General features: G+C 35.9%; 1 protein-coding gene across 1 annotated transcript; it reads right to left on the reverse strand.

Moving 5' to 3' along the window:
• Positions 1 to 817: 817 nt before the first annotated feature.
• LOC139116155 (interferon-induced helicase C domain-containing protein 1-like) lies at positions 818 to 23,192 on the reverse strand. The gene is made up of 8 exons (XM_070678702.1): positions 23,158 to 23,192; positions 17,603 to 17,846; positions 16,223 to 16,450; positions 14,802 to 14,865; positions 12,399 to 13,348; positions 5,787 to 5,918; positions 2,992 to 3,111; positions 818 to 1,949 (listed from the first exon to the last, which is right to left on the reverse strand). Exons 2-8 carry the CDS (start codon positions 17,790 to 17,792, stop codon positions 1,399 to 1,401), a joined length of 2,235 nt encoding a protein of 744 aa, XP_070534803.1. The 5' UTR covers positions 17,793 to 17,846; positions 23,158 to 23,192; the 3' UTR covers positions 818 to 1,398.
• Positions 23,193 to 27,632: the final 4,440 nt, after the last annotated feature.

A 27,632-nucleotide genomic window follows, 5' to 3' on the forward strand; every position in this document is an offset into this window, starting at 1 on the left:
TGTGAAAAGCAAACATTGTATTTCTTGGCATAAGTCATACAAAATACTGAACAACAAACTGTGGTATGTAAATCAAGGCATACAATGCTCACCGTCAAAGTCTAAAGATATGTTTCATTTTACAACATAAAGTATTCACTTTTCCAATTTATCAACCTTTCGAGTGAGTTGTTCCCTTTCTCCATTGTAAAATCAATACTTTGAATTGACATTAATAAAGTTTTAATTGGTTCCCGTTTGATTGTTACCTTGCAGTTAATTTTCTAACAGGAATTTTTGAAGAACAAAATTCTTAGCCCTTCTTATTGAGACACCAAACACGGTATGTGATACCTTTTAAAATTCACTTAAAACACTTTTGAGAATGTATTTTTACATGCAAATCAGGGAAATGAGTTGACACTATACTGAGCATCATGGGTGCACAGTCTACAATATAGGACCACTAATATTATAGAAATGAAGGATGACGCCCTGACCAGTAACATTTTTAATGGGCAAGGGCGAGATGAAAGTATAAAATTGACGGGCATTGCTTGCTGAGCCCGTTAATTTTGGCTTTCCTCTTGCCTGTGCCCATAAATAAAATGTTAATAGTCAGGGCAGAGTCTACTATTTCCATTATATTATCAAAGAACCCAAGAAAACCATCAAAGTTTATGAAAACTTCTAACACGAAAGACAACAGGGCCCCAGAACTTGTACTACACAAATGTTGTATTCACTGAACAGTGACGTACAGCACTGTATGCGTGCTCAGTGCACATCAGTCGCACTGAAAAAAATTGTGCAAATCCGGAGATTTTTTGGAAAAAAGTATCTTAACTTGGACCACAAGTGCTCTATTTTATTTTGTGTTTGATTATGATCTTTGTAAAAATCACAATTTACGTTTTAGCTGTAAAGTTACAATGTTTACGATACTGTGAATTGTTAATATTCATATTCACGGGCATTTAAACAAACCATTACAGTGTGTTTGTGGTCAGTCATATCGTTCAACTCCACCAATTAAAATACAACTGACAGGACATGGTGATGTACATTAATAGTCATAACTTGGTAGCTTCTCAATTGTTGGAATTGAAATATCACTTACATTTTTCCACTTTTGTTCGTATCTTGTTCTTCCATCGTCATACTCTATTTGAAAACTTTCTATTTTTATATTTGGAAAGCATTTTGGAGGTTTCAAAGTATTACCCCAGTCTTGGTCACAATTTTTACAGTAGATCTTTTTTAAACCAAGTTTTTTCTTTGCTGGGTCTCTATGCTCTTTGAATTTTACTTTTGACCGTATGATGTTATCATTAATAATTATGTGATTATTCATTCCATATTTATGCACATCACTGGCCAAGCAAACAAACGTTTTACAACAAACACAATTAAGTTTGATCACATTTGCTGGGTAGGTATCTCTCTTTTGATGTTCAGTAAATTCTTTGTGAAGTCTTTCTTCAAGTTTTCTTTTTGGATCTTTGAAATTTCCATATCATACTCCTCCTCTGACATACTGTGAATTTCTTGGATTGCTCTGTCTACTTCCTGATCAAGTAAAGTGTTTACATCAGCTCTCATACTTGTGGCCTGATCTCCAATGAAATACACAATGCTTTCCCCACTAATCAAGAGCTCTGCGGTTTGCTTTGTGGAAATTACATTATCAACGTGACCATACCACACTATTGTATTACATTTACAGCTGGTACCCAGTTTTGTCTCAATACCACCAGTGGTAACTATTAACTTATGAAAACCGGCTGAAAACTCTTTCATGATATTTGGTTCTTGGATTGCTGTGACAGAAGCATCAGTAATGTCATCGTTCTGTTCTTCTTGTTCTGCTCCAAGTGATAATATACGTTTGAGATTTTGGAGATGCTCATCCTCTTGTAACATTCTGTGAACTGCCCTGGCCACATTTTGTGATTTAACAAACACAATCCCTAAACAGAAACACAAAAGAAATTGAAATTTATGACCTTGATGCAAATCAAGTACACTTGCATTTTCACAGAGGATAAGTACAGGTGTAATAACAGAAAACAGCCTAGTGAATTTCATATAAGCTGTAAAAAATCAAAGTGATTTTTTGCTTACTTTCTTTGATGAATTCAGTACAAACCTAAAGAAATTCATGGCTAATTTTCCTAGATCAGTGAAAACTGGTCACCTTGCAACAATATACAGTATGTAATCTATTTTCAGTACATAGTTGTAATTATTTATCATTTACTCTTTAAAAATGATACAGTCATCAAAACAATGCTCTTAAGCTTAAACAGTTATTATTTTCTGATCAAATTATTACAGAATGACCATCCTAAAAACTCACTATGATTTGCCCAGCCCACATCTGTTTAGGAAATTTTTACTCTTACTGATCCCTCATACATTTTGAATGAAATGTTACAATAATTTTCTGTAAAAAAAGAATTGACACTTGCAAAAAATATCAGTGGACTAGTTTGATGCATTACAAACTCATCTTTCTCATTTTTCAAAAATTTTAATTAGTTTACTAGCCACTAAGATTCAATAATTTGCTACGATGGGATACAGGATACAGGGATACAATTGAGACTATTCAACAATAATGTACGTTACAGTCTCTGTACATAATGCTTTGACAGTGTAACACAATATATTTAGTGGTAAATTACCCAATATTGCCTGTTCCTATGTTGTATCAGCATGAGTGTCATTTGAACTACATCAGACACGAGATCCAGCAAAAATAACATTACGACACAAGGAGTAGCAACCATTTTGTTGTTTACTGTGTTTACTTTCAAATGTAGAACGGGAACATTCCGAAACTGATGGCGTTTATCATGCTTATCTCAACGCTTACTGTAAATATCACAACTGATATTTTACAGTAACTGTCACCTGGGTGAGTAATAAAGGCATGGTGGGTTATGATATTACTGAACTATAAAATTGACGTTGATGATTATAAAGCAATATTTTTATTTTTTTATTTACCTCTGAATTCATCACCATTGTTTTCCATCTCTTTCTTCAGAGTCTTTCTCAGCTCAGTTACCTTTTGGTTTGGATATTTGTCCTCATCTTCTGAATAGTCAAATAATTCACTATTTTTCTCTGGAAAAAAACCCAAAAGGATGTTTTTTACAAATTATTGTATTTGCCCGTCCTTTTATTGCTCAACTGTTTTCAAATCATTAAACTTTTACTCCATATGTGGGGCCTGGCGAGCATTTCTTCCAATCAGCCAAGATCACCACCACCACCAGGACAATATTTCATCAACATATGATGAATTTTGCACATGCTGACTCATGCTGTCATTCCATACTAACTAGAGTAGTTGCAGTTAAATTTCTGTGATACATTGTATACTCTGATGAAATAAAAGTCATTATAATTAATCAGTCCACCATTATCTCAATAAGACAAATTAAAATACCGTCAATGACGCTGTACCTTCTCTAATGTGTGGCCAGGTCAGGTAATTGGTTGTTGGCATGAAGTTGTTGGTAAATAGTTGATGCTGTAGGGGCATGAGGTGGGATATGGACCCAAAGAACCCAAAAGATGATTAAATACATCAATCAAAAAAATTCTAAGCTACAGTATAAACTGCCTAAAGATAGTTCAATGTGGAAAAAAGTTAAATAATTCAGAAATAAGAATTAACAGTCCAAAACAGTAATGACGCACTTCCCTACTGACCTGAGTGCATGTGATATACACAACCTGGCATCTGTAAATTAAATGTATACCAAGTGATTTTTAAGTCACTTTTAACTGTTTTTAATGGATTTTCCAAAGAGTCCTGTGGAAATGATGAAAAATGCTTATCTGGTCTTGTGTTTGTAAAACCTCATGGCTGATAATTGTCATAGTATTGAAAAAAAATTTAAAGTGAAGAAATTACTGTTTTTAATAGGCATATTTTCCTTGAAATACATGACCGTGTAAAGAATATATGCTAAAGGTGTTTAAGAGTAAAATTTCTTTTCAAATAAATAATTTAATCTGTGACCAAAGGATTTTTATTCTTTGAGTTTACAAATTCAAACATTGCAATTTGTTCAATCATCTTGTGCAGTGCAAAATTTATAAAATGACTGAAAATAAAAAAAATTGGCAGAATTACTGTCTTTGTGATGTAAAATTATGGTTGACATCACGATAATTGTTAATCTGTTCGAAGTACTACTATACTTTAATTAAAAAAAGAAAAGTTCATCCAGAAACGGTAACATATATTGTCAGCAATGTAGTGTTAATTTTGACTTTACATCAAAATATGCCTTTGCCGGATACCAAATATATAGGGCGATATATTAAAATCAGCCATGTTCAGCAAAATCCACACAACAGCATTGATCCTTTCTAATTTGATTTGATTTGCTTATGTTATCCTTGTATGACAGTCAGTACAATATTGAACTTGAACACAACACAGTGAATAAGTATGCTGTAAATGAAATGGTGTGGCTGCATCCACATGCAGCAATAGAAGTGCCTTTGTCTCTCACCCCTCATTTCCAACCTGTCCCATCCCTGAAAAAATAGTTTGGTCTTATATTTATAATGTAAATAATTTCTGTATTTGTTAAAATGTGCGCATCTCAAAAACTTTTGATCATAAACATTTTCATTGTTTTTTATAGCTGACCAGTCAGTTAACCTGTTTATTTTGAATATTTGCGCATTTTTCCTCAGTATTTGACATTTTCAGAATACCTTCAATCTGTCATTTTCTAAATGTTTAAATGCTCCTTTGTGTGGTCAAGCTTTCCACAAGCATCAAATGTGGTACTTCATATAGGAAGGTCTGCCTCTAGAGGGCGGGCATCATGAACAGTGTTTGTTAGTTATTTCCTCCACATAAACTTCTGATTGTACTGTAAACGATGAACATGGCCGACGTCCGATTTTCCTGTCTAAAACTTTCACTCATTTTCGTTCATATGACTCTGAAACTCCAGGAAACGATTGGGAAGAAAGAGCTATCTTGAAATATTGAGGTACTCGCCGATATTTTGCAAAATTAAATGAGAAAAAATGCAAGGAAAATGCCGACAGGCTTACACAATGACCGTTTTCAGACTCAGCTAGAGGCATATGAATTATGATCATCTGCAGTTTATGCAACAGGCCCATATCACGTGAGGCCATGAGGGGATATCCACGCAACTCAGTACCAAACACTAGCGCACACAGAGTGAGCAAACACAAAGTGAGTACCCCTAACGTCAGCTCAGTAGTCTGTAATAGATCGTAGTCAACTAAGAAACCTTGGAGAAAGGCTTAACACTGTGGCTATGCCGCCAAGTCCCTTTTGATTTTTGTCACAGCTCAAAATCGTTCTCCTACACCTCAACCTGAGCCATAAACACCCCCACCAGTTTATGATATGACCCATCACAATAGCATGACGTCAACGGATCTTGACAGACGGAAGTCTTGACAGACGGAAGAAGTTGACACCAGCATACTGGTTTTCAACTCTAATACCTTCTCTGTCTATAAATAGACACGAGAAGGTAAAAATGCTCTTACATTTGGAAGAATTTGACCATTTTTTAGGCACTTCACAGGAAAACAACAATATTTTTTCAGTTTTCATATTTCATGAAAACACGGTCTAGATGAAAATTAAGCCTTGAAATTCACCTGTGCAAAGTACAGTGACATTAATTTTATGTCTGTGTATACCTATCACATGATATCCACTCATGTTGCAATCATTCAGCTTTAGTGTCCCAACAAAGAAATCTAACAAGATAAAGACTTTTGCAACTTACGTCTGTAGAGTTTATACAGTTGTTTTTCAGTTAGTGATCCTTTATTTTTTCTGGTTGCCTCTCTGTCTCGGTAGAATCCATCAATGGTTTTTAGGCTGTCAGACATCTTGCAAACATCATTCATTAATAAAGCTGAGTTAAAAACAAAAAGATAATGTCAGTGACAGTGCATGAATTAAGCTCTTTTGAAAAATATGTCAAAGTATATTCAATTAAATTCATGTGTTAAAGCAGTATCGAATGTTAAGGTAAAGGGCACACGCTTTAGAACGTTTCTGCGCAGATTTAACTCCAGCCTGCCGCAAATGGGTTACTTTGTAGCATGTATTTAACATCACCTGTCATTGTTGAAATTGCGCTTTTACCTAATTTTTTGACCCAGTCTCTTAGAAATACATGTGACCTATAACCTTGTCATATTTTGACCCCCTAGGAAGCTGGTTTTTATTCAATATGAGCGAAAAATTAACATTTCTCTCCCATTTACATGGCGCATATTACCCATTCACCTGGAGATATTGTAAAAAGTAGCATGGTGACACCCTTTTATTAAAAGTGTAAACTAAATGGTATTCTGTCAGGATTTTATTCGCAAAGTTTGTTCAAAATGGCACCATTCAACCGACAGGAAGAAAGTTCGAAAATTATGTAGTGATATAATTTCGATATCATCATTTTGTAATCTATACTTTGTTAAAATTTCTTTACAAACATCATGAAAACTATACATTCGATAGATATGGATCTTAAGTCTTGGTATTTATTAAAATTAACTCATTTGCTAAGCGTTTAATAATTGCTTTCTTTAGTTTAAGTGAATTATATCATTTTAATTATTTCTAACAACGCCATTTTAACGTCCGTTTCCATGGAAACGAGCTTGGTGACCCCCATTTTTTAGCTCCCATAGCCATATGTATATATGGCAATGGAAGCTATTCTTATAGGCTAGGGAAATGTCTGTATGTATGTATGTCTGTATGTCTGTACGTCTGTATGTCTGTATGTCTGTATGTCTGTATGTCTGTCCGTCAACATCAAAAACTCAAAAACCGCTGTACATTTCATCTTGATATTTGGTGTGTACATGGATGATGGGCTGTAGATGAGATTTTGTTCAAATGAAGTTGTCATTGCCAAAAATATGCAAATTAAGTGAAAAAATGTAAAAACAGTCAAAATTGAAAAAACTCAATAACCACTGAGCAGATTACATGAAAAATTAGCATGTAAGTACTTTGGGCTGACATGAAATGATTGTGCACATCTTGGGTCAGTATCTTGGACTTGCTATTTTTCATGAATTTTTTGTAATTTCTCCCATTTTTGGTCAAAAAATCTCCTGCTCTGAAACCACAAGTCCGATTGATTTGAAACTTGGTATGGAAGTGCATAGGAGTGACCTTTCCCAAATTTGGGCAAATCGTGGTGAAATTTGCATATTTTTAGTTTACACGTCCATAGACTCCCATGTATAAGGCAGATCTCCATAGACTCCCATGTATAAGGCCACGAAAAATAAAAATTTAGTTTCTCATCGTATTCATATTGCAAAAAGGATGCAGTGACACAATTTTTAGTCCCCACGGATGAAGTCCAGTGAGCTTATAGATTGGGTCATGTCCGTCTGTTCGTCCATCCGTAAGTCCATCCGTTCACGCATATATCTCCGATATTTTGACAAAATGTCATGTGACCTTGATGACCTTTGATCTCAAATATACATATTTGTCCTTAACTCAGTAACCACAAGTGCTACAGCCTTCATGTATGGTATGATGGGACAGCTCATGACGCCACATATTGTACCTCATTAATTATGTGCATATCTAATTTTGAGCGAGCCAATAGAGCTAGAGGTCTGATTTTTGGTATATAGGGATAACTTAGCAAAACAATTTTTTTGACAAAATGTCACGTGACCTCGGTGACCTTTGACCTCTAATATACATATTTGTCCATAACTCAGTAACCACAAGTGCTACAGCCTTCATGCATGGTATGATGGGACACCTTATGACGCCACATATTGTACCTCATTAATTATGCGCATATCTAATTTTGAGCGAGCCAATAGAGCCAGAGGTCTGATTTTCGTATATAGGGATAACTTAGCAATACAATTTTTTTGACAAAATGTCACGTGACCTGGATGACCTTTGACCTCAAATATACATATTTGTCCATAACTCAGTAACCACAAGTGCTACACCCTTCATGTATGGTATGATGGGACAGCTCATGACGCCACATATTGTACCTCATTAATTATGCACATATCTAATTTTGAGCGAGCCAATAGAGCTAGAGGTCTGATTTTTGGTATGTAGGGATAACTTAGCAAAACAATTTTTTTGACAAAATGTCACGTGACCTTGGTGACCTTTGACCTCAAATATACATATTTTTCCATAACTCGGTAACCACAAGTGCTACACCCTTCATGTTTGGTATGATTGGACACCTTATGACGCCACATACTGTACCTTAATAATTATGCGCATATCTCATTCTGAGCGAGCCAATAGAGCTGGATGTCTGATTTTTGGTATATAGGGATAACTATAGGAGAGAAATTATTTGACCAAATGTCATGTGACCTCGATGACCTTTTACCTAAAATATATGTTTATGTCAATAAATAAGTGTTATGTCCTTTGTATTTAGTAGGATGGGAGACCTTATGACAACACACGCTTTACCTCATTAATTATGTACACATCTAATTCTGGGCAATCGAATAGAGCTAGAGATCTGATTTTTTGGCATATAGGGATTAATTAGCAATATAATTTTTTTTTTCAAAATGTCATGTGACCTCGATGACCTTTGACCTTGATTATACATATATATGCATATTTCAGTAACCACAAGTTCTATACCCTCCAATTTTGATAGGATATTAGACCTTAAGATGTCACATCTTGTACCTCATTTATAATGCGCATATGTATTTCTTGGCTGGCCAATACTGCTAGAGGTCTGATCTTTTTTCCCGATTTAGAACCATAACTTAGACATGCCACATGTGTTTCAAATTGGGAACAACGACATAGACCTATGTGCCCATAGATCTCAACATATACACTCCAGTGATACTTCTTAATGACCATATTTTCCTGCCCCATCAAGACTAATACTCCTATTACAAGTGGGGACTATGTCATTGTAAATGACTTGTTGAGTTAATGGTTGTATCACAGTATTCGATATATCTCATTCTGTATTTTTTCCATTTTATATTCTGAATAATTACATTAAACATATTTCACTGTCTCCAGTACATTTCATTTAAGTATTTTCACTTCATGCACTTTATCCCTTTCACACATGTTCAAATATCTGACCAGAGAACAAACACTAAATAGTCCAGGATGGGAGCTACAGTGTCATTGACACTATTTTTATTTCATTTTTGCACTTGCACAACTTCCAAGAATATTTGTGCAAAGTTTCAAGAAAATGACACCGCAACTTAATTTTGACGTAATTCGTAGTACTTCACCTGAAGAAGCTCAGTTGTAATGTGATAGTGTTTGTTTAAATTGTAGGTTTTTGCTTGAATAAATTCACTTTTGCGTATTAAAACCAGACAAAAAGTTTCAACATTTGTAAGAAACATTTGGAAACAATGTTCTGCCATCATAGAAAAATAATTGTTTTTGGACCCATTTCCTCCAGCTGACCCAACAACCCCTCCCAGTGTGAGGAACTTTAGTGAATGCCTACATTGTTTTTGAGCTTTTCAGTTTTACAGCTTTTTGCCCAAAGCAGTAGCCTGGACAAGCACGAAGGCAAATTACTATGTGACATTGGACCTATTGAGAGAAGTGATGGAATCAACACAAAACAGGGTTTGCTCTGGCTACTCAAGCTGATTAGCCTTTCTGGCTAATACAGTGTGAACACAAGTAGCCAGATTTTTTTGAGGGATGGGGTCAAGGGTCACATATATTAGAGGGTCAAAGGTCATACAATTAAACACATAGACAAAACATTTCAGAACTTAAAGTCAGCCACTTTCTTATCATTATGTATCCTCAGGCTCAGTGCTGCTTACTTCAATAAAATGACCACTTCACATCAAAACTTTCATGCATGATTACTGAACACCACTCTAACTTTCAATAACTTTCAAAAATTGACCAGCAAATTGTAAAGGACACAGAAGTTACAGGAGAAATTAATATTTTCGAGATCTTCATGTACTGGAATGCCATGATAACATTGAACTGAGCAACGATTTCCAAGCTTAATTGACACAGTATTTTATATTGCTGTTTCAAATCAAACTGATGAAACAATTTCCTTGACACAGAAGTGACATTTTGGTATTTGACGCAAAATTATTCTAAAATATGCAATAATTGACGTCTTGGTAATTTAATATTTGTGACAATGACTACTCGGCTTGCACTGCACTGAATGGCCAGCCTGAACATGGAAATAGAACATGTGCACCTGCTTGTAGGTGAAAAGGTTCATTCACGGTAATGCCACAAAACAAAGTGACTTTGATTCATTATATTGCTAACCACTGTCCCTCTCTATGATCAGACCGTAACTTTCCAAGCAACATTGTATCTACACATCACAAATTGCAAGTTCTGCAAGAACAAGGCCCGGTTCTAGACAGGCAGGAAATTCTCACGTAAACCAATACAGTTACGTGTATTTGTTATGGTTGATGTCACATGGGTATACTGTTTACCGTTACGGCCTGAGTGACAATCGAGAGTCTGCCGAGTGACATTCCTGAGGTCCCATTGGATTTTGACAGCAGTCTGCTTATTTGTCTAGCCTTGGAATACACTTAGTTTGTAGTAAAAGAGTTTTTTGTGTGAACATGAAGTCTTTATACTGCTAAAGGAACGTACATCACGGCATGGAACCTGCACATGGCCGCTACATTTCACGATACGGCAACTCAACGTCTGAGAGACGTTGATGCTGAAGACCCCCAGCTTATTGTTTTAGGTAACAGAGCATGCGCATCAAAGGAAAATTTAACCCCCAACTTCTATGGAAAAGACTATCAGCAAATTCGACTCACTTCAGCTGTACGGACTCCGCGGCCGCGGTAATTTTATGCAATCGTACGCATTTTTGACACATTTTACCCAAATAGAAACCCACTTGCGTACAAAGTTTATGGCAAAACACTACCAAAGAAGTTAAAAAAAATTTACCGCAATGCAACAGAATATCGGAGAACCATGGTCATAAAACCATAGAAAACCATGGTCATAAAACCATAGAAGCCAGACTGTCTATGGTAGAACATTGTACGTTACAAATTTCGAGTCGCCAGTCTGGCGAATGATTTGGCCGACTGAGTCGCCAATGAGTCAATCAATTCGCCATTTTGCCGTCTGGCGAGCGGTAGCGCGAACACTGAAAAATAGTTAAATATCAGACAGAAGTGAGCCCAGATTAACATTTTACTTCTTAGCTATAAAATATATGTCATTGTGGCAATAAAAGATAATGCAGTTACATTTGGCATGTTCTATTTCAGAAGTGCTTCCCAATTTGATCACCACTTTAACTATATCAGTGTCGTAGGATTATATCAGTTTTATCTCAAAACAATTTGATAACATACAAAAAAGCAAAGGATTTAAAACAGCATGGTGATAGTCAATATTAATATCACAAAATTTTACGCAAGGACTACATAGGGATTGAGGACTCTGTATTAAACAGGAACTTCCCCTAAAAAAGCCAGATTATCATAAATCTATGCAAATGTAAAAAGGCCACTCTAGTGATCGGACGTGCTGTATTTGGTCCCAGAATCCCACAATTTTGCCAAGTTTTAGGCGTTCATTCTCATTGAATCTTGCATATGCTGTCTGTAAATATATAGCGACTAAACTCGAGTTTTTGTCAGACAATACATAGGTTTCAAGATGTATTCCCTGTACAACCATTTGACCCCTCTTATTTGCATATGTCACGAAAGTGCCCACCATAATTATTGAAATTTATCATACAGTCAAAGCGATGCTACAAGAATTCAAAATGCCGGCCCAGTGTATGCAAATGGCTGCATCATCAGTAATCCCTCTATTGTGTGCCCACAGTCCTGTATCTTCTCGTTTACTATTTTCTATTTATGATAGATTCTTAATGTAAAATTTGTTTCCTCCAGCTGTTTCTTTTTTTTTAAGAGTATTAAGAATTGTTAATCAAATAAGGTATCTTTTCTCTCTGAAGATTGATGAAGTTCATATTATTACAGTTTTGATTTTCTTAAGGGTTACATGGTACTGCAAGCAGCTATATTGGATTTCGCCACTAAACAAATTTACATGGCTAGGTAATAAAACAGCTGTACACTTTGTCAAACCTTGAAGAAAATCAGTTACTGCATGTCTGAGATTTCAAGGCATGTGCCGGTGTCAGAATGTCTTGAGGGAAAGCTACTTATTAGATTATAATTTCAATGGAAAACAAAAGGCTATGACACTCCATAATCCTCTTATAGACTAAAACAAACTTGATCCCTGGCCTTTAACTCGGTTTGTAAACACACACCAAGGGACACAGCCTGATAGGAAAATTCCTCATTGGCTTTATCCTCGGGGATTACAGTTCAAAGAAGCTTACCAGAATTATACATCAGAAGATGTTCACACTGCTGAGCTATGTTGTCTTGTCTGTTTAAGGTGGCTTTCTTTCGTTTCTCCGACATCAAATTTTCATACTGCTGAGTTCCGTGTTTTACAGAGTCTTCATTCAAGCAAACTTTATCCAGATTCTCAATCCTCTCCATGATTTCTGTAATCAGTGCCTTGAAAGGATCCAGATTTCTTGAGTCAGCGACTATGAATTTCTTTTCATAGTTCTCGGACTTGTTTTCCTGGAATGTTTCCTGTTTGTTCTTTACATCATCTACTTTTAAAAGTTTCTGAGCATCTAAGTTTGCACACAGAGTCAAAATGTGGCACTTCAAGGGCAAATGGTTATTCTTACTACCAGCACCAGGGCTAATAGTCAAGCCAACAATCTGAGGATTCTCATTTTGAGCCGAGGCAGTTTGTCCTGCTTTTATTGTGAAGTAGTGGCTCATAATTTTATTGTAAGGATGGTCTTTCATGGTGTGATGGCATTCATCAAAGATAACTAGGGAAAATTTTGAAAGGAGACTTTCATTTTTTCCAAGCCTGTTGCATAAATTTCCCCCTGTTATGACTAAAATATCACAGCTTTTCATTATGCTTTGCAGAGGAACTTTATCGCAAGCCGATGTGTTTCTGTGTGCAGCTTTACTGAATGTGGATGTGCTGCTAAGTCCAACCACCTCACAGCTAGAAATCTCATTTTTGAGAGTGACGTAAACTTCATCAAGATGATCATTTTGATTCACCACAAAGAGTATTTTCCTTGATTTGGTTGTCTCCTCCTCTGAACTGGTTGTTCCCTTCAAATGTTCTTTGGCTATTTTGACAGCTGCTTGTATTTTGATCTTTCCCGTTGGAAGACAGATGATACAGTTGGTCTCCATGAAGGCTGGCTGAAGTTCCATCAAATAGTCATTGTCTTCATGTTCCATTGAGCTGTTTATAAGAATGTTGAATTACTTTATTTAAAAGAATAAAAATGTAGAACTGTTTTGAAAAAAGTTAGTTAATGGTTTATTAACAATCAGATTGTAACATTAAATTTATTATCTTAGTATTTGGAATGACAAAAGCCACAATTCCTTGATAACAATATACCTTTTATCATTATGTTCTAAAATCCTGATACTGAAGTAAGTTTTCATTCATTATCAGCAAATATCAACATCAAAATCAGATGAAAATGGCAAATGTCACAAAAAAATTTAAAAAAGCAAAAAATTTTAAACAATTAATGAAAAATGATAGAAGTGGCACCTTAGTAACTTACTTGCTTAGATACATAATTACGTTCACAATAAAAAAATATGAATGTTACTCAATTTAATGTTTCCAAGGCTATATATAGTAAGGTTATTAATTAAGTAGTATGATTAAAAAAAGAAAACATACCAAAGGTAACATTTAATAGGTATGTATACCTACCTTTGTAATAGTATGTTATTTTTGCTTTTCTTAGTGTATTCAAATGACTAAGCAGAGCCAAGTGAAAGAAATCGGAAAAGATGGGCAGGTGTTCGGAACTTTTGATTAGAGAATGTGTTTGTGTTGTTACTGTGAAAATGCCAGTGGATACTCCTTGGAAGAAATGTAAAATCTTGGAAAGCAAAATTAATGTAATCTTTGCATCCTGACCACCCCTCCAGGATATAATTGGCTATTCCTTAATATTTTCAAACTGAAGTTATTCTTTACAGCTGTATGGCAACAACTCCCAGTATCAATGGGATTATCAGTCACTGCAGTCTATTCAGTGTACAAGGTCAAGTTTGTCATTAATCAACAAAAGATACATGTTGACGCTCAGCAACCAAAACTCATTGATGTATATAATTAGTAAAAAAAGATTATTAAGGGGCCGTGGATAATTATTAAAACATGTGCACCGTAAACACAACTTTTGCCTTTGCAGGGGAAGGGGTTTGGCGGCATTTCGATTAATGTGTGCAAAAATCGCACTAGGCCTACATGTTTTTATATCACAACATCTCACAGCTACACTTTTTATGTATCACAAAATATTTCTATATTGTTTGGCATGTACCAGGCCAGTGCGGCACTGGCGCTGCACCAGCATTCTTTTGACATAAATGTGGTTCAGTGTACGTGTGAAATAACGTAACAATCATTTTGGATACACTGTTTCAATTCATTTCATTAATCTATTGGTTGAGTTGGCGCTGAAAGTGATTTTTTTTCTAGTTTACATCTTATGTGGACCTTGACTAATAAGTAATTACAGTTGACTGAAATTTTTATAAGCTGTTCTACTGTAAGACTTGTTGCTCACATGGACATCGCAAGATTCGTTTATACTATTTCAAAAACCAGAATGTGTCTATAAAAATTCAATTCAAGTTTAGTACAAGTATTCCAATATAATACCTACATTTCACTTGTCATACTCTGAGATTCATCATGGCTTTGAGAATCAGCTTCCATCAAATTTTTGACTGTTCATTAAAAGAGAATAAAAGATGATCAGGAGTATTCGACCAAAAATTACAGATTTATAGAGGTGAGTTAATCAGAGTTAACACATGGCACCAGGGCAATGTGAAAGCTATTATTGTTAAAGGAATCTACAGCTATCATGCCAGCTACCATCTTCAGGCCAGAACAGATTTGAATACTATTATTCATTATGACTTGAATACATACAATATGAGAGCAACATCTATGAGGAATTGTAAACCAAATTTCAAAGCACTTTGGCCAACAGTTGCTTGATAATTGATTGGTTGAAACTGATAACATAATTCACTAAAACTACAAAATTGAAGATATTTTTATGACATGCAAAACCTCTGCATTAACTCCACAAGAGTATCCATTGGGTCAAGAGCATGAGGTACTGTAATTTGCAAGGAATGTAGCAATTGAAGGAAGAATATCTTTAATCCATTCAGTCATTTTGTTTTTGGTCAAAGCAGTGAGTTTTAAGCCAGTGTGCCTATGTTTATTCAAGACATACTCGATTATGTCAACATGATTTTATATGAGAAAAGAGACTTCCTAGGGAGGCCTGTCAAAATATTCACAAACATTTGAAATGCAGGTGCCATCATAGACAGAATAAACTGCTACGTAGTCATGACATTGCAATTAAGCACATCCTGTGCTGACCATGACCTCCCAGAACAAAGATGATTTCATGAAAATATAATCAATTCAGAATGTCTTAGTGAGAAAGTAGCTGAGCAGAATAGAAAGTTTGAAACCTTAATTGTTTGTGTGAAGCATTCCTTTAAGGTATAGGGGTAAAAGAGATAAAATAACTCTAAATTTACATACATGTTAATTTCAAGAAACTCAAGTTTCCAAAGACATCCCTAGGAATATATGTGCTTAAAGAAATTGGACCAGTAGTTAATGAATTTTTTTATATTTTAGCATGTTCGCATTTTTTAAGCTGATTTACATATTTTTTTGGACCAACATACTAAACCAAACAAATTAAGACCCATGACATGCACACCAAATATTATAGTGATATATTTTGTAATGTTAAAAAGTTTTTCAACTGTACACACACATACCGGTACACACAGGAATATCATACTTCATATTGTGATCTGAACATTTACATAACACTGATATGCTTTTTGATAGAATATATTATCAGTTTACATGCAAAATTCACAATTTGGTTCACACATGATTTATCAGTCAAAGACATGTATTTCAGTCAGTGTTTTTGTAGCTTTTTTCTTGTAACATGTTGATTTTTATCAATGTTGGACTGAGAAATAAAAAAGTTATTTTTAAAGTCATGACAAATGTTCTTGTACAAGGAAAACCCATACTTACCATCTGATGAAGGCTCTTTACTTGTACTCACATCAGTATTACCAACGCTGCCTGTTCTGGCAATATTTCGGTTACCAATCTGTACTGTTGCACCAGGGCTGATATTGAGTGTATAATTAATAAAAGTCCCCTCTGATGATTGAAGACTATGTTGACCTTGAACAGCTTCTGAATAAGAAGGTGGATTTCCGAGAGGAGGTTGCTGCAAGCTTTGGTTCATCTCGGGTTCTGTCGATCATTACAAAGTTGAGAAATATAGAATGTAGCAATGGTTTTGAATAATCATCAGATAATTACATTTCACTGTTTACACACACATACACAGACACACACACACACACACCTATACACATACACAAACACACACACATATATGTATTTCTTCTCTTTGGTTGGAATTATTGAGGTTTGAAAATGAAGATCATTTCCTTTCTAAGTTGAACTTCATTGATCTCTATTAATCTTGTGACATATACTGGTGTGTTCAAAATTTTGAATTTCACATTATAAATGCCTTAAGTTTAATTTCGATATTTTAAAAGTAAACATAGACATTGAGACTATATTTGGGCCATTCAGCAGTCTGATGACATATCAGACAAAATTATGGAAGACGTTTTCATCTGCAAGTTGATTAAACCTGGAACTTGAATGGAGGTACAGTCACACAACAACATGCACAAGTTTGCATGGAAATACATGTGTACACCTGAGTCTGTAAGAAGATCGCACATCCTTTTCATACCAGAGTAGAACAATCGGGAAAACCTTCGATATATATATGTGTAATACAAACTAAGTATACAACCTCTAGATTCTTAGCTCTCATATAAATATATTCATCAAAGTTATTTGGGGTGGGGGCAAATAAAAATAATTGTGTGCTCCTGGTAACATTCCCCTCCCCCAATTAGGATAGGCAAGTGGGAGGAAATTTTTTATTTTATTTTCATTTTTGTCTGCTGAGATTCATAAAATATGGTAAAATTTAGAGAATTTACTCTGAATTGTTTTGAAAATATGAACTAGCTGACAGATATCAGACTTTACATGCTTCTTTTTCTCATAGTCATGCTAATTACTATCAAAGTAATTTTGAACTTTCTGAATATGCAAAAGACCTTTCCATTTGAGTTTACAAATGCATATATCATGGCAGGTTTTTCTAAGGTACAATGTAGGTCAGGATACCAGAAACATACATATACTAGTGAGTAAATGAAAATTGTTTTAGCAAACAGATACAACCTAGGCCTAAAATCATGCACCATATGAACATATTCAAAATGAACAGCTTTTCTATTGTAAATACCTGAGCCATGTTAAAGTAAGTAAATTAATTGATGTACTTGAATAATCTTTGCAAAAACTAAGACTCACGATTTTGTGGGGTCACTGCAACATCTGATAAACTATTTCCATCATGGACACATGTAGATCTAACATCTTCTTGTTCTTGTTCTTGTTCTTGGTCCAGACTCTGTGATAGTGTAGAACTACTTGGAGTTGTAAGAGCACCCTGATTTCCGGAAACAACTCCTAGAACCTCCTGGTTATTGCCCGATGACATCTCTATCTTGCAACAATTGCTGTCAGATGTTATTAAAACATTCAAACTATTGTTCTGTGAAAATAGAGGAAATGTATGAAAACATGTGTGCACATGCTGCAATCATTACTAAATAACAAAAAAGTAAAACATTTTTGTATCTGATACACACATGCCCCATTAAATGCATCATGGCAAGAATATTATCATCATATTTTTAAAGAAAGGAATTAAGTATTGTTGATCAAATGAAGAACCTTTATATCTGAACATCAACTGATCTGACGAGTGTCTTAGTGTTTCCACTGAATTTTAAAATCCTGGCAATAGCACTGATTGCAAATGACGTCATGTTTTTCTCTCATTAATATGCATAAATAAATATTTGTCTGCATTTTCCGCATAAACGACAAAAATAAAACCTGCTACCGTTACAATGGTTACTAAAAGTCACACTACTTTTGGGTATTTTATGGCTCAGACTACAAGCTGCAACAACAGCCGCGCATGCAACAACAAAGTTTGTCCAAATTTTAGGCAGTGTTGTCCGAAAGTCACGCGAGTCCAGCTATATTTAGTAACAAACCTGAAATCACGATCAACGCTATTTGCCTAGAAGAGGTCATAATATGATTGCTAGGCAAAAAAATTCCATTTGCTTAAATCTGTTATAATAGTGGCTACAAACAGCAAGCAAGTGTATTTGCATGGTCTTTGATGACAAATTATCACAAAGGAGAATAAAGGGAAAGGATGTATTTTAAAATTAAATAAGTAGGAACCAATAAATATATGGTAAAAACTGGGGCGAATTAATGTTTTATTTCATCTCAACTCATTTTGACACTCATTGAGTAACAAGCTTTCACCATCTTGAAGTTTTGTGAAAACTGAAAATTTCTTTTTCCATTAGCATTACCCAGCCATGCAATGGGCAGCCAAAATTCAAAATATCAGTAATTATATCATACCCGTATATCGATGGCACATATACAGTAATCTGATTGGTTGAGACATGAAAACAACCGTGGTATATTCATGATACAGCACGGTTAGCACAGGCTCGAGCTCCTGGCAAGAGCAAAAAATTTTTTTGACATTCATTGCCAGAATTTCTTTATGCTGTTATTATATAATAGCGATAAACAACATCCAGCAACAGCATAGTCACTCGATTTTGACCAGTTCAGTTACATATGCACTCGATATCGCTCTTGCATATATGTCAAACTGGTCAAAATCTCATGGTATTTTCTTAAAAATTTGATAATTTTTCTTTAGTACCAAAATTTGGACTGGTACATCAATCCCTGATTCCAAGAGTTTTAATCTTAACTTGGAAAGAGTAAGATTGAAAGGTGTCTTATAAAAGTTTGATATAAAGTTAATGTAAGTTGATTTCGAGGTATTACTCAAGAACTCACTCATACAAGGACTATAGAAGTCACAGCTTAAACTGGTCCCACTATTATGCAGTTACCAAGGAAACAGTTATTGAATGTCCCTAAATTAGGTGATAACACAAAATAGTCTTAAGGCTGTCAAAGATATCTATAGTATACAGCAAATATGGCATTTAAAATACTTATGAAATGTACATACCAAAACTTCTAAAACTAGCCTGTCAGAGAATCTTTCAATAATTTAGTTCAACTCCTCAAAATTATGTTACTTTGATGTATACTTTCCATGGAAACCAAAACAACAACGTTGAAAATCAAGGTATACTGTAGCTGTTCTAGCTACCGTAATTTTTCTGTGAAAACCAAAGTATTGCCCATTTACTTGAAAAATATGTCACTCGGCAATAACAAAAATTACTGAAAATTGTCACTTTTTCCGTGCTCAAGGAAGACATATATTATCGTCGCTTTGTCCACTACAGCACGATTTTATCTGTGAAGTTCCATTCAAAAATATGACACATTTGTCTTGTCGCTATTAGATCTACATGTACTCTAATGTTACTAGCGTTACTGTTACTTATGCGCCAGTCAATGTAAACCCCAACCCCCCCACCTCGGGCGATACGGGAAAAATGTGGGGGATTAGACCGTGTGTGCCATGAAACTGTGCCCGAGGGGGTGGGGCAATTGCCTCGTTTTGATCCCCTATTCCTTTGACGGACAGGCCCAGATGTTCGTAAATAACTACGCATGCGCACGTATGCAGGGCCTGAAAATTACCCGAAGTCCCGACCAGTGATTTTTTATCCCGAACCAGTACTAATTACCCCTAAAAAGTCCGCAGACCAATACAAGAAAGGAGCCAATTTATTTTGCAAGGGAATGTCCAGTGCTTTTCCCAGATTGTGTTCTAGTGTCTTTTGACGAAAAATTAGAAACTACGTCCCCCCAAAATACCGAAGTTACTGAAACCAAGGAGGTAGCAGAGACCATGGAGGTAGAGACGCACTAAAGCCAGTTACACCACAGTCCCGTGGATAGAGGGACTGTGGTTACACTAAAACCAAGAGGCCCATTCCATTGAGAAGACTACGTCTTTTAGCTACAAAATTACAATAATTATCGCGTCTTTAAGTCAATCAAACATTTAAAATTTAGTCTATTTCTTTCATCACAACATAAACTCTAAAGGAAAATCAGTTACTCTATTACAGTTTGCGATTCATGATATGAGCCAGGCGATGAGCGTCCACTAGCCACTGCACTGCAAAAATCAAATGACGGGCCACGTACTCATTTTACATGAAAATTTAATGTGGTAAAAACCAGACCATAGCCTCAGCTAAAAATATCAGCAACCCCAAAATTGTGTGAAAATATTATATCTCTGTCTATCAAAGTAGTATTTTGCAGTAAAATTCTCTGGAAGGAGTCTCATTACAACTTTCCATCATCCGTGGCAAGCAAGCTTCTGAATTTAGAAGGTCACCATGCTGAATTCCTTATATAGTCAAGACCCCTAACTCGATTGTAGTTGACCTTAACAAGAACCGCCTAGCTTGTCAAAACAGCGTTATGGCAATTTAATATTGCTATCAAAGGAAAAAGAAGTCCCTCTCAGATATTTGGTGTTTTAAACCTATTTTTTACAATTTAAATGGGAAAGAATCAACCGCTGGGCAATAATAAAAATGAAGTGAACTTTATAGCAATAGTAAAAAAACATGTTAAGTATGTGGTGCAAGAACTTGAGAAAATTACCAAGTAAATATTTATGCAGTGTGTCTATATTAAAAAGATTGGCAGTTTATGCTGTATGTAAATCCCAAGCAAATCTGATAGAAATGCATATATAACATGAGTATGAGAAATGAATCATTCTTGTATTGTTATGCAAATTATTGAGGACAGTGGATTTTACCTTTGGACCAGTGAAAAAAAAACAGGTCACTGGTCCTGGGACCAGTGGGAAAAACAGAAATTTTCAGGCCCTGGTAATGGTATGTTGTTGTTCAGAGCGGTAGCATGGCGAAAGGTGGATGTCAAGGCCATGTGGGCCGGTAAGCAGCTTTTCAACTGGCTATTGATGAACGCGATGCAGCAATATTCAGAGGTGTGCATGAAAGTATATTTGTGATTGATGGCTTAAATATCGATAACTAAATAAATGATTTTCATCCGCCGTGTATTCTTATTTTTTGGAAAACTGAACATACCATACGCAAAATTTCCCACATTTTCCCACGTGAGCGTGACATTTCGGATGTTCACGATGCCTCATCGACATGGTCCAGCACTAAAAAGACCTCCGGGTCAACTCTATTTTTGATAAAGCTTAAAGGGACAAAGTCAGCCATTTTTCATGAATTTTGTTTGATGCGATATACTACTTATTTTGTTTGACATGTTGAAAGATACTGAATGAATGAGTGACCATACATATATTCGACCCCAGTTTTATACAAATTAAGTAAAACCATCGCGAAAACGAATTAATGGTCATGACCATTAATTCATCATTTCGTGATGGTTTGCATGTATCGTGTCTAAAACCGGGGTCGAATATAGCAGGGTCACCCATTCATTCAGTATCTTTCGACATGTCAAACAATATAAGTAGTATCTCACATCAAACAAAATTCATGAAAATGGCCCTTTAAATTGCTTGTGTATTTGGAAAACATGTTCGGTCACGACGGGATTCCTTTTTATGTCCGCTAAATGTATTATCAAATTTATTCATGATGACCCATATAGCTAGGGAAACAGTTCTGTTTCATCAGTGTGATCATTCTGATCATCTGTTCTGTTGAGTTTTACACAGTATCTTTGTGGTGTGTTTTGTGATGAATAAACACGGACCATTGTCAATTTTCATTCCTCTGCTTGTTTTAAATCAGTGCATGACTGATGTAGAATGTGTCATTGTGCTTGTAGCATGAGAGCGAGAAGACAAAAAAGCTGCACTTGTGAGATTGGACATCATGTATCTTGTTTAATTATCAGCTTTAATTAGTTTATTGAGGCGACAGGTCTTGTATGATACATCTGGTGTTTTGATCTAATTGTTCTAGCTTGAAATATGTTTATGCCTGCCAACATACAAGCAAACTAGACTGAAAAATATTGTAAACTTTTGCTCCAAAATAGGTGACGTGACAGTGACACCTCAACACTTAAAGTCACAGTATAAGTGGCTGAAAAACAATGCGAAAAGTATGGCATTATCCTGGATCTATTTGTGTTGATTGTGATAGACATTTGTGAACAGCATAAATGTCACAAAACCCTGTTTTAAATGATTAAAATTGTTCTAAAGTTGAACACGAACTTTTTATATTGATGCAGGTTGTTTACCACATGAAAATTCCAAAGAGTCATTACGGGAAGGCTCCATTAACTTAGGAATACCCTACTTCCCTAGAGGATCAATTTCACAGACCTGCATTTCCTACAATGGCACTACAATAGCACCAGCTGGATTAGATAAACATAACAATGGAACATTCACACCTTGGGGATTACAAGTTTTCTGTTTGTCACCCGAGTTGCTCAGGCAAGAACTCGGGTTTCAGGTACCATGCAAGTTAATGCAGTCGTCCCCTAATGGACATGTGTGTAGGAATTTACAAATTCCCCACCCCCGTATGTGGGGGATTTACTTGGTTTAGGTGGGGATTTTCCAGGTTGTCTTGCCCCAGGGGTGGGGGCATTTGGCAGATTTCACAGGACTAATTTCCAAATCCCCCACTAAACCCCAAGGTGGGGGGGGGGGATGGGGTTTACATTGACTGGCGCATTAGTGTTTACACTGATACGGATGAAGCAACTATGATTTGTTAACTAGGTATCAATGGTCGGATGAACTTGGTTGTTGTTGATTTCAAAATTATAGCGACCTTTATCACCATCAACATGTCAATTCATTTCAAAATTTATCAATTGCTCAATTAATCTTGAAATTGTTGCTTGTGACTTACCACAGTGTCAGCTAGCCGACCTGTTGATGTTGTTTTCAAAGGGGATTTCCGTCTTACATGTGAAGCACGCCCTCAATCTTGGGAAATCCCCTTTAAATTACTTCCGGTTTACAGATGTCACTTGATTGACATGACCCTGCTGTTTATATGGGAAGATAAAAAATATTTTATCAAAAATAAGAAAATGATAATTAGCTTGGAATACATTTAGGCCCAGATAATTTTTATGCAAATATGATCAAGTTTTAAAATCTCTAAGCTTAAATCTATCAGAGTGCAAGTGGTACTATAAGATAAAAAAATTTTGACCAAAATAGAAAATTCAAAGGGAGCCTTCAGTAATTGGGGGGGGGGGTGTCGAGCCGGGAAAATTTCGCGCGCACCTGTGCTGTAAAATGTGACCCTCTCCCTACCTCTTAGGCCTATATTACCCTCTCTCTTGTCCGATATTCGAAACTTGTCCTCTCCTAATCACTGGAGTATTCTCCCAAGGAATAACTGAAACACTGTCAGCAAATATACATAACAATTAGTTTAATTGTTATGTAAGTTAGGAACAGAAATTTCGGGGGAGGGGTTGGCGTTTTGGGAGAGAGGACGCAGTTTTAATCACGCAAGCATAGTTGAAGGATCATACCACAGGCGCTCCTTAGCTGGGTAGTCTGCTAAGTAGATCGATTTTCGGCTTGATCTATTGATCCCGTGGTCGATATGCCCGCCACTGCAAACCTTAGCAGACTACCCAGCTAAGGAGCGCCTGTGGATCATACATATGCAGGAGGGTCACCATATTATGCGCAACTAAAAGAAGGCAAGATGTAGCTGATGTAGTGCTTCATTCAAAAATATCAGATCGAATACATAGGAGTCTGTCTATTAGGCAACTATTGACAAGCTGTACATTTATATGTACCGTATGTAGGCCTAAATGTACTTTGCTTGAAGTGGGAAGAAAAACGTGAGCGGAGCGCGTGTGTACAAGAAATTGGTTTTGGAATTTCACCGAAATGTTGATTCACTATACATGGCCGTCTATGACGAAACTATGAGTATAAAACTAACAATATCTGTTCAGTTATAGACGTTTAATAATTGATATACACTTTACCACCTATCCCATATGTTTTTGTCCCGTCTTTCATCAGTTTTTACTGTTCAAGGTGTTTAATGTAGGATACCACTGCATCTTTGCCTGTGAAGCTTGTCGATAATGTGTGTGTATTTAAAAGAATCAATGTATTTCGTCGGCCCGTAATTTCTTATCAGGGAAATATCACATAGGCAATCAAAGGTTTCTCTTCTGTCAAAAGTGACCCTCCCCCAAGATAGGTTTATAAAAATGGCCCTCCCCTTGGACGGTTTTCTAAAAAGTGACCCTTCCCCCAATTCCCCCGGCCCACTCCCACCTGGAATTATGAAGGCTCCCTAAATGTTCAATCTGATTAAACTCATAACGTACGGTACCCAGTCACCCAGTAGTCAAAAGCGCTCACCTATTTAAAAGGCCCAACCTTAAAATGCATCTATATGCCAAATTATCATCCTTTGACCATGAATTATTGTGCACCTCAACCAAATATGAAGGCTTTTCGCCAAATTGTTCAAAGAAAAATAATAACCCGCTCATGCAATGTTATCATTTGCAAACCCTGAATAAGACGATCCCAAGGCATTTGTACGCCATGTAGACAATGAGACAAACTGTAAAGAAAATGTTACTTGAGTTGTGAAAAACTTCTCAAAATACCATTATTCAAATTCACAATAATTAACTCTGAAATAAATAATCGCCAGGATCCTGCGTGCACAGTAAATGCATGGAGAAATGAATTTTCATTGTCAGAAGAATAAACTTGCATTTTTTGAACAAATCAACGAACTGTCATCCCCGGAAGTGTATATTCCAACCAGCGTGTTAGGCACACTGCATGCATATTGGAAAAAAAAGCTAAATTTGCAAATTGTAGAGGGACTTTCTCATTTTGTCGCAAAAGTTAAAATGTGAAATGAGTTTGTAACGGGGAACCACGGGTTTTACGATTATCTTGATGACGTAACTCTTGCACTTGTCTTGTATGCTCATCACGAGAATATTTTTTTTGTAACCACGAAAAAGGGGCTATTTCAAATCTATAGAGCTATCTTTTTTCTTTCTCCGCTGTCACACTGTCTGTTGAACTCCCACAAAGACGTATTTTCATTATTCGCCACCAAGTATCATTTGAGCCAGGGAGAAGGGAAATTTCAAATTAAACCAGGAGATATTGCGCGAAATGACATTGTTTATCAACAACCAAAAAATCATTACCTCTACATTCAAACTGACAAGTCACAAAATATTTCTTAGTTGCTTGAAGAGATATAAAGAACAGCACACGGAATGCAGAAAGGCGAACTACATTTAGAATTTGATCGTTTTTCTGTACGTAGATTATGTATATCTTATTGTCGGATCTATTACATGTCTTTATTTGGTGACGTCACGTGATTAAGTGTAGCGTATTATGCGACAGGTGTGTACTAAGTTTGAAATGATACTAAACGTATTAATCAAAATCAAATCAACCACGCGCGCACACACACACACATATACACACACACACGCACGCACACACACTAAAATCCTTTTCTGATGTTCAATGCCAGAATTTCAATACACTGTTATGATATGGCAATAAATCACACCCAGCGACGGTATACCACTCGTTTTGGACCAGTTTACTTCATATACGCACTCGCTATCGCTCATGCATATAGGTCGTGAACTGGTCAAAATCTCGTGGTATACTGTCGCTGGGTGTGCTTTATTCTTTAAATAACATCAATTTATATATATACATATATATATATATATATATATATATATATATATATAAAAAACAGATTACTTCAAGTACAAAGTAATGAAATCTATTACTTAAGTTTCATGCATCTTGCAATCCTCAGATAGAGTGAAAGGATTACTAGCTCGACACTCTTACATATATGATCAGGAGTTCGGGACGAACCATTCTATTTGTAGGTAGTGTTAAAATTCGATAAATAATATTTGTTTTGGTGGCGACATTTTGAAACCAACTCAGAGCGTTTGTTTAACAGTGTAGATTTGTCAGCATTGTTAATATGCAGCTTTTCTGAAAATTATCAATGCTGACAAATCTACACTGTTAAACAAACGCTCTGAGTTGGTTTCAAAATGTCGCCACCAAAACAAATATTATTTATCGAATTTTACACTACCTACAAATAGAATGGTTCGTCCCGATCATATATGTAAGAGTGTCGAGCTAGTAATCCTTTCACTCTATCTGAGGATTGCAAGATGCATGAAACTTAAGTAATAGATTTCATTACTTTGTACTTGAAGTAATCTGTTTATTTATAACGCTCTACTTTTTGCATTGAGCACTGTAATTTTTCCCTCGAGGACATCTGTATACTTCGATATATATATATATATATATATATATACACCAAAACTTGTTTGTATCTTCTCAGAGGGGTAAAGTGCTCGATGCAGGGATGCAGAGCAATATTACAATAAATATGAGAACACATCAAGTATGTTTGGTACCTATTACTCGAGTTTCACGCATACACGCGATCGTCAGATAGGTAGATTTTATTGTATGAAATTTGCTTCAGGTGCTTACATATAAGTATCAGGTTGGGTCAAACCATTTGGTGTTGTGGGTTGGATTGAAATTTGACAAGTAAAATTTGTTTTCGTGTCGGCACTTGGAGACCACTCGGAACGCTTGTTTAAAAGGCTAGACTTATCTGCATTGATTATGAATAGCTTCTCTGTAAGGCAAAGGTTGCATTTCTTTGACACATTTGAGTAACTGCTGCTTTTGATAGGATTGACCATGATATATTAAATGGTTTGTCCTGAGATTTCAAGTGACAGACATATTTTGACAATTCTGTGCTGTTGGCGTATGCCTTACTTCGGAAAGATTGGACATGATTTGCATAGCGTGTTTTAAATGTGTTGTCAGTTAGACCGATGTAATGTTTCGCCTCATTGGCATCGCTTGTAACAGTAGCTTTTAGATTATGGATTTAGACTGGCAAGCCCCCTGGAGTGGGCAATTGGTCTTGATGCGGCACTTACATACGTCAGTGAGTTTTCTATCATTGCGCTGGGTGACCCGTTTGTTGTGTGATTAAAGTTCTTAACAGAAATACACTCAAATTAAGCTACAGCTGCATGCACAACATGGGCAGCATTAAAAATCACACAACAAACGGGTCATCCAGCGCAATGATAGAAAACTCACTGACGTATGCATGTAAGTGCCGCATCAAGACCAATTGCCCACTCCAGGGGGCTTGCCAGTCTAAATCCATAATCTATAAAGCTACTGTTACAAGCGATGCCAATGAGGCGAAACATTACATCGGTCTAACTGACAACACATTTAAAACACGCTATGCAAATCATGTCCAATCTTTCTGAAGTAAGGCATACG

The sequence above is a fragment of the Ptychodera flava genome, chromosome 17, assembly GCF_041260155.1.
Source record: "Ptychodera flava strain L36383 chromosome 17, AS_Pfla_20210202, whole genome shotgun sequence".
Classification (NCBI taxonomy): Eukaryota; Metazoa; Hemichordata; class Enteropneusta; family Ptychoderidae; genus Ptychodera; species Ptychodera flava.

Excerpts from the sequence above, each read along its gene's own strand:
- LOC139116155 (XM_070678702.1), bottom strand. The coding sequence starts at position 17,792 with ATGTCATCGGGCAATAACCAGGAGGTTCTAGGAGTTGTTTCCGGAAAT. Across the intron at positions 16,451-17,602 it reads TGCAGTGACCCCACAAAATC|AACCCGAGATGAACCAAAGC; the intron begins GTGAGTCTTAGT and ends AATGATCGACAG. Across the intron at positions 14,866-16,222 it reads TAAAGAGCCTTCATCAGATG|TCAAAAATTTGATGGAAGCT; the intron begins GTAAGTATGGGT and ends TTTAATGAACAG.